This window comes from Monodon monoceros, unplaced genomic scaffold (assembly GCF_005190385.1).
Source record: "Monodon monoceros isolate NGI ecotype Baffin Bay Population unplaced genomic scaffold, NGI_Narwhal_1 Super_Scaffold_3, whole genome shotgun sequence".
NCBI classification, from domain to species: domain Eukaryota; kingdom Metazoa; phylum Chordata; class Mammalia; order Artiodactyla; family Monodontidae; genus Monodon; species Monodon monoceros.
The window spans coordinates 89,954,725-89,967,245 of record NW_021703780.1 but is presented as its reverse complement, the minus strand read 5'-3'; the positions used below and the strand labels follow the sequence as shown (position 1 = coordinate 89,967,245).

The following is a 12,521-nucleotide window of genomic DNA, read 5'->3' as shown; positions in this document are numbered from 1 at the left end:
CTGTTCACATAGTGGGCATTCATAAATATTATTGACCTATGAAAATATCGAGGGGGTCAGCCACCCTTTGGAGCTTGAGAGAGCATAGAAGAAGGAGGGGTGCAGAGCCCTCGGGGGAGGGGTTAGTGCTACCCTCCTGGTGACCCCCACCCAGAGCATTCGCTGCGCAAACCCTCCGAGCACTGAACACAGCGTACTGTCATCGTAGGGTTGTGAGTGTCTCCCTCAAGAGGCGAGCTGCTTAGGACGGTGGCTGAGACTTCTGTGTGTCCTGCATTTAGGACCGTCAGTGTTACGTGAATGAATGAAAGAGTGTACCCCGAGGGCTCTGCATTGAGACAGTTGGCAAGCTGTTTTGTTGCTGTGGATTTTACTAACGGTTCCATTTTTAAAGTACTTCCTATCCTCATGCTTATAAAATTTTGAGTATTTGTGAATACTGTATTCCAGAGACCATAATGGCAAAGTGACTTGGGGAAAAGTATACTTCTGAGACTGTCGACATCAGTGACTTGTGATTGTGGACAACTAGTTTGAACACAAGATGGCAGTAGACCCTTAACTGTGAAAGCAAGTCAAGGGATATACCTTTGACTCTAGTAGAGATGAGTGTGAAACTGATAGGGCCAGACGGGACTGGGAAAGGGCCCATTCTCTGTAGTATCCCTGAGACCCACTAACACAGCCTCTCACAAAAGTGAGTCTGTTTTAATTCGAAAGACCTCCACGGAGTGAGAATCCTCTGTCTCCACTGCCCTTCTGGTTCTGTCACTACCTTCCCTGGAAATGGTGAAACAGAAGAAACTATGGAGATAATCTAGTGCAAGCTCCTCTTTTTTCAAATAAGGAAACGAAGTGCTAGAGAGGTAAGCAATTTGCCTAAGGTCATACAACTAGAGGGCACCACCTGGCTGGTTCTGGGTCCCTAACTTCCAAACCAGTGCTCTTCCCACTAAACCTGAATTCCTCCATCACACGTTTGCACCTCAGGCCAGTTTCCTTTTCTTTAGTAATGCAGTACCAGGTAATAGTCATTTGTCTTCTACATAAATGACTCTTCATATGTAAAAAGCATACTGCTACTTTTCCAGAGTGAGTCTTTATTTCTGTGGCATCTTCTGAGCACATGGAAATTTATTTGAAAAATTAATTTTAAAAAATGGAAGTGTATCATTGAATCACCATAGGACTCTTCAGGAGTTCCTGAGTATTTCTTACATGTAGAGAGGAAAAGGAGATTAATACTCTATTTGGAATTACCAAAGAAGTTTTCTTACCTGTCATAATTGAGATGAATAATTTTTAGTGAAAAGGGTTAATTAAAAATGGAAGTCATAAAAATTTACACATATATATCTTAAACATTTTATTTTAACTTAAAATATATAAACGTCCCTTCGTTCATTTTACGTTTGATGGAAAGACAGGATGCTTTCTTCGAATTGGGTCTGCAGATTAGAGATGGCACTAGTCTTTCTTGCATTAACAGCTTTCATTTTGCATCATCTATCTGCAGTGTATACCTGTAGTTTTCCTTCAAAGAGAGGTTCTGAAGATACTCACAAGGCTGTCTGAGCACCAGAAGCCTTGCAGATTTGTGCACTTTTTTTCTTACCGTTAGAATTGTCTGAACCTAATTTGAAAGCATTTTTTTGGCTCAACCTAATATTCATTGAAGCAGTTTTAATTTTGTACTTATATTTTATCAGTTGCTATAATATTTATATAAATTGTCAAACAACAAGATTCTACTGTATAGCCCAGGGAACTATATTCAATATCCTGTGATAACCATAATGGAAAAAAATATGAAAAAGAATATACACACAGACGCGCGCACACACACACACACACACACACGTGTGTGTGTGCGCGCGCGTCTGTGTGTGTGTGTATATAACTGAATCACTTTGTGGTACATCAGAAATTAACAGAACATTGTAAATCAACTATACTTGAATAAAATAAAATTTAAAAGAAAACTCCTTCCACTTCAAAAAAATATTTATGTAAATTATGCAACTGTAATCACAAAACAACTGCCATAAACAGGTCAGGAAGAAATAAAACTAGTTTATGTTACAACCAAAACTCAGCTGCTGGGAGAAGCAGCAGCCGTGTGCAGCAGACCCTGGGCGGGCTTCACAAAAGGAACAGAGAGCAGTGCTTAACCCTGTGAGGCAATTCAGACAGCCTGGGTACAGACTAATGATTAAAACGATCACTAAGCTGATTTTTCAGTAGCGTTACTGTTTTTATCATAATAAACTCTTACATACTAGGTGGGTAAAACATAATTCTTATTCAGTTACTTTTGTTTTTAATGAGCTCTGATAACATAAGAACATTAGAACGTAGTTTGAACACAGTCAGATTTATTTTACCGTTCTCCAAAGTCATGTAGACATAAATTTGAGCTTGCAGGAAGGAATTGAAGTTAGTGGAGTGAGTCTAATATTATCGTTAAATTAAACCTACCTATTTTCAGACACATTTAGCTATTTTCATTTAATAAATCAGAAGAAGTATCAAAGTGTCATAAGTTTTTGTGGGTTGAGACGGTGGTTACAATGAAAGACCACTTTAGAATTCCTAAGCATGATTAATAGTGAAGCAGAGACTTGTAATATTTTTGTAATTACTTTGTAATATATTTGACTTCATCAGTCTGACAGTGTTTTGTTCCAGCATTTGGATGTGTTGATACCTTCTGCATTTGAAAAGGTATGCTGGGAGATAAAATGGCTCGTAAGACGATGGTTCGGAGGTACAACCTTCCTCTTGGCATTAATTCATGATGAGATGTTTGCAATTATGATATTCTCAAGTAGCATTCTAGAATGATGACTTTACTGTCAAGAGAGTTGAAGTAATTTTTAAAGTAAAAAAATAATATGATGGATATTTTGATTCTTTGCATATTCAGGGTAAATGCTGAGGAATGAGAAAAGGAATGCACATAGAAATAAGGCTACGTGTAATTCTTTAGTCTTATCTAATCTTATCCACGTAAATGGGTTCTTGATTTCTCTTCCTTTCTCTACCTACTCCTCAGGTTTGGTGATTTATGAGAAGGCATAGATGTAGGAGTCGGGCAGCGTAAAGAGATGGGGCGAGGGGAGGGGCGGGGTGTCTAATGATGTCTGAGAAATTAATTTAGAAGTTATCAAGATATGCATAGGGGTTGGTTGTATATTGATTTTTTAAATTTTGTTTCACTTATAGACTATCTGAAATGTAAAAATCTCCCTTTCCATTCCACAGTGAGATAAAAAATCTTAGGTTACCTTTGGTTTTAACTTTGGTACGATTTATGAAATACAGTATTTTTTGAAAATTTCTTATAATAGCATTTGATGAATATGTTTAAAAAAGAAAACTGTGAAACTCTTAGTATTTAAAATTACCCATAATGTTTAGAAACTTAACAGTTGGAGTTAAGATTATCTAAAAAATGAACATGCCTGGTTCTCTTTATTTCAGAATCCAGCAAGCTAAAGTGCAAATCCTTCCTGAGTGTGTGTTGCCTTCAACCATGTCTGCAGTTCAGTTAGAATCCCTCAATAAGTGCCAGATGGTTCCTTCAAAACCTGTCTCCTGTGAAGACCAGTGTTCACATAAATGGTGGCAGAAATACCAGAAGGTGAGAAACTTATTTTTTATGCCTCTTCAAAAAAAAACAAAGACAGGTTGCTTTTTTCCTGTTTAAGAAAGAAAAACAAACAACTCTCATGATTTCCTTCCCCAGACTCCTTCTGGACAATACTGTAGCCACGTTTGATCATGCTGGAGCTTCTAAAAATGTCATAGGCAGCTGTGTATGTAAAAGCAGTTTGCAACAGTAGTAAAATGTTACCGTACTGTGAGGTATTCCAGCTATTATGCCTGTAAGTTATGTATTAACTAATAACGTGTGGTGTTAAGTTCTGCAGGAGGCTCTCATTAGACTGTGGTCAGATGAGGTGCTTGGCTCTTGAGTCATAAACGCTTTACCTCAGAAAAAGCGTTTGGGAGAGTGCACAGGAGTGAAGCACGTTTTCCTCCTTCTGCACTTCTGAAAGGAAGATTTCTTTTGCCCTTTTTGTACAACACTATTGACATCACAAAAATTGACTTGAGACTAGGTGCTCTTTAAAAGTATTGCCTGTTGGGGCATTAATTCCTGTATATATCCTTTTGGCTAGATCATTCTTCCTCTTAGAAAAAATACTGATGAAGCTTGTTTGTACTCATTTGTGAGATGTATCAGTTACGAGTATAAAATACCTAATATTTATGATTTCTACCTAATGGAAAAAATTTGCTAGTTCCTAAATTTAGAATCAGTTGGCTTTTTGAGATTTATCTTTTAAAAATATGGAAAGACAATTTTCATAGTAACCTGAAAAATCCTGTGCTAATCATCCTTTACTCTTTGTCATGTAGAGTCGTGAAGTTTTTAATTTTGATGTGGATTAGCATAGGATCCTAATTTGATGTGATCAGCATATATGATTCATAAGAGGGTCTCATACACTAGTCACTGTACCTCCACTTTTAGTGGTCTTGCAGTAGAAGTCATCCAGTTTCCAGAGAGAGCTTTGTGCAGGATGGGCGGTTGATGGGCAGCACGCTCATGACTGGCTCTCTGTAGGCTCCTTGGTCTCGTTATTTTGTGTTTCAGCTGACCAGTCTGTGTCATGATATACTGTGGTTTAATTCGTGTTTCTAAGACGATTCTGATGAGAAAGTTTAATTAGACTGCCTGAAGTTTCCCAAGCTTTGACACTAAAATTTTTGAAGGTTTCAGAATATTGATACTGCTGTAAGTTTACAGTAGCTTTTGTATAGCTGTGCAATACTTGTATTTTCAGACTTGATACAGGCACTTTAAATATACTTTTTCTCTTGTTTATTTTAGCAGTAGAACAGTGGGAGCTTTTGCTGTCATAGTCATTTTCAGTGTAACTGCTGAAATAAGTATGTGGAGGATAGCTCTGTTGGTACATGGCTCCGTGGAGCGGTTTTGGAACGTGTGGAGTCATTTAGGGCCTAACAGTGTGTCTGGCACTGGGTGGTGCTGAGATGTGGTTCTTTGGTGGGGTAACCACATCGGGGTGTGCCTCCACAGCCTCTCAGTATTTAGACAGCTGTGTATTTCAGTCACTCGATAAGTTTTCAGAAGGTAGTAAGTATTTTGATTTATATAATAGTTCTTCCATACCAAGATTTTTGTTAAAAACTCTTAACCGCTTATAAATCGTTAACTCTTTGCACAGCTCTAAGCATAGAGTGACAGTGATTGGAGTTAGTTCCTGACGTAAGTGCTCTGGACGACTAGTGCTGTGTTGTCTTTGCAAGTCCTTGCCATCTTAAACCTGAACTTGGGTTAGGCAAAAAAAACTTTTTACATGTAAGTTTTGTGTGACTTACTGATTAAACTCTTCCTATTCTGTGGTTAAAGCACCTCCACATGTTCACATTGAATTCAGAATTAGGCCTTTGCAGCTGGGTTGTCACTGGCTCAACAACAGCGAGGAAGGACACGTGTGCAAAGGCCAAGGAAGCACATTTTTGTTTGGAACCAGATCCTTTGACCTTTCCCTGTTGTCTTATTTCTCCAGTAATTCTGGACTCTCAAACATTAGCCCTCAGTTATCTTCATATTCAGAGTTGCCAAGAACTAAACAGAAGGTGCTAAGGAATGAGAGAGACATAAAAGGCTTTCAGAGATAGAAATGCCTCATCCCATGTATTTTTCAGATCGTTCAAGGGGTTCCCTTGCTTAAACTTTGGGTAGAGTTTCTTAGGTTCTGAAATTTGGATCTAGATCACTAGGCCAAGAAAAATTGCTAGCTGAGCTATTTTGGACTCCAGGTGCCTTACAATCTCTGTTCTACTTTAGAGAGACCACTTACAGCCATCCTGCCGGCATCAAAACGTGGAGTGGAGCAGAGGGAAGGGATGGCAGTTGACACCGGTGGGAACTCCACTGGCCCTGGTCCCGTCTCAGTGGGTCGTCCTATTGCACCCGTAGCCGGACACTGACTTGCGTCACAGCGCTTGTCTTCAGGCAGATCTGGGGCTCGGGTCAGCCCTCTCTGTAGCGTTTATTTACATCTGACTTGTGTGTCTTTGTGCCTGAGAAATGGTTCACGGGGCCAGAACTGGGAGATGCTTAGTTGATTCTTAAGCCAACTCACAGTAATCGGGTTGCCACACACTTTTCCTCCAGAAGAGATACTTAAAGGGTCTAGGAGTGGAGTGGAGTCTTCCTGACATGTATGCAGTTAACCTTGACACTGTGCACACACCTCTCTTAACATTTGCCATTGAAAACTAAAAAATCCAAATGACAGAATTATTTACGCTTCTGTTATCTTCCATCCTAACAAGGGAACATTGGAGAAGATGTCCCTATTGATTAAGGAGTTAGGCCAGTATTATCAGGAAGCACTCTTCCAAACCCACTTCTATCTGGAAACCTTCCTCATTCAGTGATTCGATCTTTGAATCTCATGTTTACTTATTTCCTTTCTTATCACGGTGCCTTTCTCTCTTCACTGGGTTTACTGTAGTGGGATTTCCTGAAAGAGAGGAAAGTGTTGTTTCACCTACTTGGAGTACAATGTGAATGTTTCTAAGTACACTCCCTGCTTGCCCAGACTATCTATCTACTTGTTCATTTGTAAAGCCCTTCTGTGTTAATCAGAAAAAGAGTTGAGTATGAAGTATAAAAAGAAATCACACGTGGGTGGGCTTCCCTGGTGGCGCAGCAGTTAAGAATCAGCCTGCCAATGCAGGGGACATGGGTTTGAGCCCTGGTCCGGGAAGATCCCACGTGCCACGGAGCAGCTAAGCCCGTGCACCACAACTGCTGAGCCTGCACTCTAGAGCCCGCGAGCCACAACTACTGAAGCCCACGTGCCACAACTACTGAAGCCCACGCGCCTAGAGCCCACGTTCCGCAACAAGAGAAGCCACTGCAATGAGAAGCCCGCACACCTCGACGTAGAGTAGCCCCCAGCTCGCTGCAACTAGAGAAAGCCCGCGTGCAGCAACGAAGACCGAACACAGCCAGAACAAAAATAAATAAATTTGTTAAAAAAAGAAAAAAAGAAATCAAATGTGGGAACATATTAAGAAAGTGACTGAAGAGTATCCATCTGGTCTCTGCTAAATTTATAAGCCATGGTTGCTCCTGCTTCTCGTACAGAACAGGGAGGAACTGAGCACTAACTCAGAAGGGGGAGGCCCCAAACAGGAGTTCACAGGTTAGCGTCTCAGTCTTCTTCCCAAGTTTCCTTATGAAAATACAGATAAATATTCTAACTTCTTTCCTTTTTCCTACGTAAAAGGATCCATACTGTCCTGCACCTTCCTCTGTCCTAAGAGTGTAGCAGATTCTTCTGTATTCTTTTCTGGAGCCCTGCTTCCTTCTCTCGGAAGCTGCACGGTATTCTCTGTATGGATGCACCATAATTTATATAACCAGTCCCCTCTGGACGACAGACCTGCACTAAGTGCTGCGTAGAAATGACCTTTCATACAGGTGAATATATAGGGCAGAGTTTGAGAAGTGGGATTACTGGATGTCAGGGCAGCTGCTCTTGTAATGTTGACAGGTGTTTTCAAAGTACCTCACTAAGAAGGTTGTTCCTATCTGTGTCCTGATTGTCAGTGTTTCACCAAGGCTTTAGAGTATCCAGCTTAATTTTTGCTGATCTGATAAGTGAAATACAGTATCTTGTTGGAGGTTTAATTTGAGTTTCTCTGAATATGAGTGAGGTGTGTGGCATTTTGTGTTTCAGAGCGATTCGTATTTCCTTTAGTTGGTATTGTCTTCAGAGTCTTTGCCCTTCATTGATTGCTAGGAGTTCTTTACTCATTAGGAAGCTTATCCTTTCGTCTGACTAATGAGTTCCAAACATTTCCTTTAGTTTGTCATTTTTTTTGTCTTTTAACTTTGTTTTTGGTGTGCTGTCATACATAGTTGAATTTATCTTTTTAATACTTCCATATTGTGAATCATAACTAGAAATACTTCCCTGTGCAAAGGAGTCTTCATTCCTTAAGAACAGGAAAACATGTAATCTTTTACTTCTGATTTCACTGTCTTTAATGACCAGAGTGTAAGCTTTGATCCAAGTGTAGTTGATCCTGCTATGATTTCAGTGCTCCTTTTTCCAGGTGGCTCCCGGTTGTCCTGTGACCATTTTCTGAGAGGGTCATATTTTCCCTCCCTGAGATGCTCTTGTTATAGACCAGATTCATGTTTTTTATTTTATTTTTCTTCTGCTCTGTGATCCGTTTGTTTATGCCTCACCAGGATGCTGCTATAACTGTTGACAGTTTATAATCTTGTAAGTAAGCTATGACCAGCAACCCCTCACTGCTCTTCGCTTTTTAAGGTTTGTTTGGCTACTATTGCGTCTTAAGTTTTGCATGTGAACATTAGAATCTGTGCTTGCCTTGTTCCAGGATAATAGTAGTAGCAGGAGGAGCAATGATATTTGTTGTCTATTTTTATCGTAAAGAGAAGAAAAGTCTTGGAATCGTGGCTATGTGTATTCAGGGACTTCTCCAACCAGAGTAGGGATTTCCCTGGCATACACCTTAAGCTTATAGTTGTCCATCTGCCATTATGAGCTTATAAGCCTCGGGATCAAGAAAAAGCTTGCCATTCCATTCCAGTCTTATAAGCAAGTAGGATTAGATGAAGGAAGGAAGGAAACAGAAACTTGTTTCAAAAATTCAAAAGCTTGAATTATTTGGAAACTCTTTCTATCATTTACATTGCTGATTGTGATAGGCCTTACTACAACAAACGACCACCTTTGGTCACTGTGTGAACCAGTGGTAACGTTTTACTATTCACACTTAGCCTTTCACGTTACTCTTCCAATTTCATTGCACTTCAAAGAACCATTTAAGTGGAGTTTGACATTTTTTGAACATTCTACATTGTTGGGAGGCAAAGCCGAAGCTATAGTTAAGAGGCTTAAAAATGGAAAAAATGTGATGGATTACCTCCACGTAACAGACAGTAATTTGAAGGGCCTTTCTGCCTGCTTTCAGGAGTGAGTCCTATTCCTGGAGCGAATACTACTTCATTGGAGAATCAGTCATTGATCACTTTCAAGCACCTAACTTTTTGGCTAGTATTAAAATTTTCTTGAAGTATAGCCCTTTTAGGAAGTAAATCATGGTGTTGATAGACTTGAAGAATGCCCATAAATTGCTGGGACTTATCGTCAGTATTACCCAGATATAAGTCGGGCCTCTCCTATTGTGCCAGGAATCTAAATGGAACTCTTAAATTTGAGGATATTGAAGTGGCTTAAATTTTGGCAGTTCAGTAAAAGCTAGCTGATCTCTTCTGGTTTTCTTCTCTTCAGCTTGTACACTTGACTTTGTAAAGGGTGTAATACCAAGGTTGTAATACGTATATTTAATTGATTTGTAAATACAACTGTAGAATCTGTCAGGGTAATCCTGATAAAGAATTCTAGAGGCCGCCTCACGTTGAAAAGTAGGGAACAGAGACCTGAGGCTGCAGCTTGTTCACATTCACAAAGCCTGGTAGGAGCAGATCGGATGGTCATGACGCTGACCCTGATGGTGCCTTGCCCTTCATATCCTATTCGCTGTATATTATAGTGAGAAGTAATGTTTATATATAAATACATTATTTTAATTTCTTTTTATCTTTCTGTGGGTGTCAAATTACTTGCTTTTGTATCACAGAAGTGATCATTTTGATGTGTAAAGTATATATTAGTGACTGAATTCAGAGTGTGTCAGTCATCCAACCTGAAACTTCATTGGATCTTTGTCATTTCATAATGCTAAGTACCCCTCTAGAAAGTACGCTTCTGCCCACTAAAACGTAAGCTCCACAGGGCAATGATTTTATTCTTTTGCTGTGCTTTTAATCATTGGTATACACCAAATGCATAAAAATGTCAGGTACATCCTAGGTGCTCAGAATATTTGTTGAATAAGTAACGGTTGGAGCCAGACCCCCTGAATGCACATCCTAGCCAGTCCCCACTTACCAGCTGTGACCTTGAGCAAGCATCCTTCTGTGCCTGTTCCGTTACCTTTAAATTGGGGTGGTAATACTGCCAGTCTCATCAAAATCTTTGAAGACATGTAAAGTGGTTGCCGTTACTATTACTGAATATTCAGTTACCTGACGGGCTGTTAGCATTTTTTATTCTGTAACTGGACTCTTGACAAAAATTCTTATTAGCGTTAGGTTTTGGTCTGACTCCTCAGGCTTATTAAATCACTACCTGAGCCTGTGCTCAGAGGCCATCCCAGACCATCTTTGGGTAGCTTCAAACATAAGAATTATATTGAGTCCCAAATTCTTCTTTAACAAGAATCCACTGGTTTGAGCTGTAGCCCACGAGCCTTTGAGGGCAAGTCTGTCGTTATCCACGTAGCAGTTTCTGATTTATTCGTAAACAAGTATCACATCCTCTTGAGAGGCAGCTCCAAACCACACATCCCTAGTGTGAACTCTAGACCTTATCTTCAGCATCCTGGCCACTGACAGTGAAAGTTCCCATTTGTGACCATCACAGAAGAGCAACATTACTGTCTCATCTTAGTGCCTAGTCTTCTTCTAAGAGCGTTAGAGTAAGATTGTGGGGCGGGGGGAGTAGGGGGTGAGCTCTGCAGTGCGTTGGTTAGTTTACAACCATCAGCTAAGATCCCAAGTCCTCTCTGCATTGGCCGTGTACCCACGTTCCCCATCTCGCACCCACTCACTTGGTCTTGCAGGTGCAAGCGTAGGATTTCCCTTTTATCTTGTTAAAGGTTATCTTGCCTTTCTTGTTCCGCTCTGATAGTTCTTTCTGATCTCCCGTACCCCTTTCCCACCCAGTTTCACGTGTCATGCCCTCTGTCAATTGACAGCTTGTGTACAAAATTATAAATATGTGTACATATGTAGGTCTTGTTTTGTTTATTAAGAAAATGTGATCATTCTTTATATTGTATACATTCTCTGGTGGGGTGCAGAATCTTCTCTGGTGTCAAAGTATTCTGTTGTATTTAACTATTGTTGAGAGATGGTTAGGTTGCTTACAACCGCAGCGCATCCTTTCAATCCTGTTTTCGTATCCTGTAGAACACTTCCCTTTCCAGATTTTCTTGGTTGTTTTTACACATCTCTTCTTTCAGGTGAACTTTAAATTATACTTCTAAGTTCCAGTCTCATCGGTATTGCATTGAATATATACCCTGAGGACTGACATCTTAATTATTGGGTCTTCGCAACATTGAACTGCTGCAGGAGTTCAAGTAAAAACATCATTGTCAAATATAATAGATAATCGTCTATTATGGGATTATCTGCAAGCTTTTCCATCTTTTTGAAATTAGAAAGTCTTCCTGGGCCAAGATCATTTTTTAAACGTGTTTCTTTCTACTATAAGATCTTGATTCTGTGGTGTTTTTTAAGTGACTTTTTTTTTCTGTTTTCAGAGAAAGTTCCATTGTGCAAATTTGACTTCATGGCCTCGCTGGCTGTATTCCTTATATGATGCTGTAAGTAACTTACCTTGAACTTTGTGCTCCTGGGGGAAGCCATGGCATAATTAAGGGTCATTAGAACAAAATAGGCTTTCATACCCAGTGGGGTTCAATTTTTGGAACTAATGCCATTCATTACATTTAAGTGGAACAGGCAGGAATCATACTGCTGGATAGACTTGGCTCTTAATTGGACAGGTTTTTAGTCTTCCCTCAGCTTATAGTGGCTCGCAGCTTCAGGACAAGATATTGAGGCATTTTAGGGTTTATTAAGCATTTGAAATTTCGCTGAGTCAAGGGCTAGTTACATTTAGGAAAAATAAAGAATCCTTCAACAGTGTTGTGGTTTTTTCCTAAACAAGTGTATTAACTTCAGTTTCCTGATCCCTGGTGTACTAACTGATGCACCCACCGGTGTTTTTGCACCTCACGTTTTTTTATTAGGCATCTTGAAAAATTCATTAAGAGACTACTGGAATAGTTCAGAGAATCTGGATTTTAGACGCAAGGACTGTGTTCAAAGCCTGATTTCTGTTACTGTTCCTGTGGTGTGGGGCAAAACTTGATTATCTATAAAATGGGGATAATGGTAGTTATTGTCTTTGGGATGTCACAGACGGTCAACAAAGGTTGTTAGCCTTTCGCTTAGGGAATCAGCCCGCCCACAGATATGGAGCCCTGGGCAAACTAAACCCATAGGTTGTGAGCACTTACCACATGGGCAACAACACTAAAGGAAACTACAGTTCCGTCTGCCCTTCAGCAGCTTTTGAGCCATTACAGACACACACTAGACAAGAGTGGTTTTTGCGTCCACTGGTGAAAAGACAGCATCTTATGTAGTAAGTGCCAAGGAGGGTGTTGTAGGCGGCAAGTGCGGGTGTAGCTTACAGGGACCGACAGAAAAGGCTTCCTAGAAAAGGGAAGAGGAGGCCTCTGAGATAGCCAGCGCGTGGGAGGAGAGGCCTGGAAAGCCAGCCTAGTGCTGTGCAAAGCTG

General features: G+C 40.2%; 1 protein-coding gene across 10 annotated transcripts in view; it reads left to right on the top strand.

Moving 5' to 3' along the window:
* CRBN (cereblon) overlaps positions 1 to 12,521 on the top strand; it is a 950,388-nt gene that overhangs the window by 932,909 nt on the left and 4,958 nt on the right. For all 10 annotated transcript variants that reach the window (XM_029241884.1, XM_029241885.1, XM_029241886.1 and 7 more), the window contains 2 exons: positions 3,484 to 3,643; positions 11,476 to 11,538. In XM_029241884.1, the coding sequence (XP_029097717.1) occupies positions 3,484 to 3,643; positions 11,476 to 11,538 (223 nt within the window). The remainder of the gene's footprint in view (positions 1 to 3,483; positions 3,644 to 11,475; positions 11,539 to 12,521) is intronic.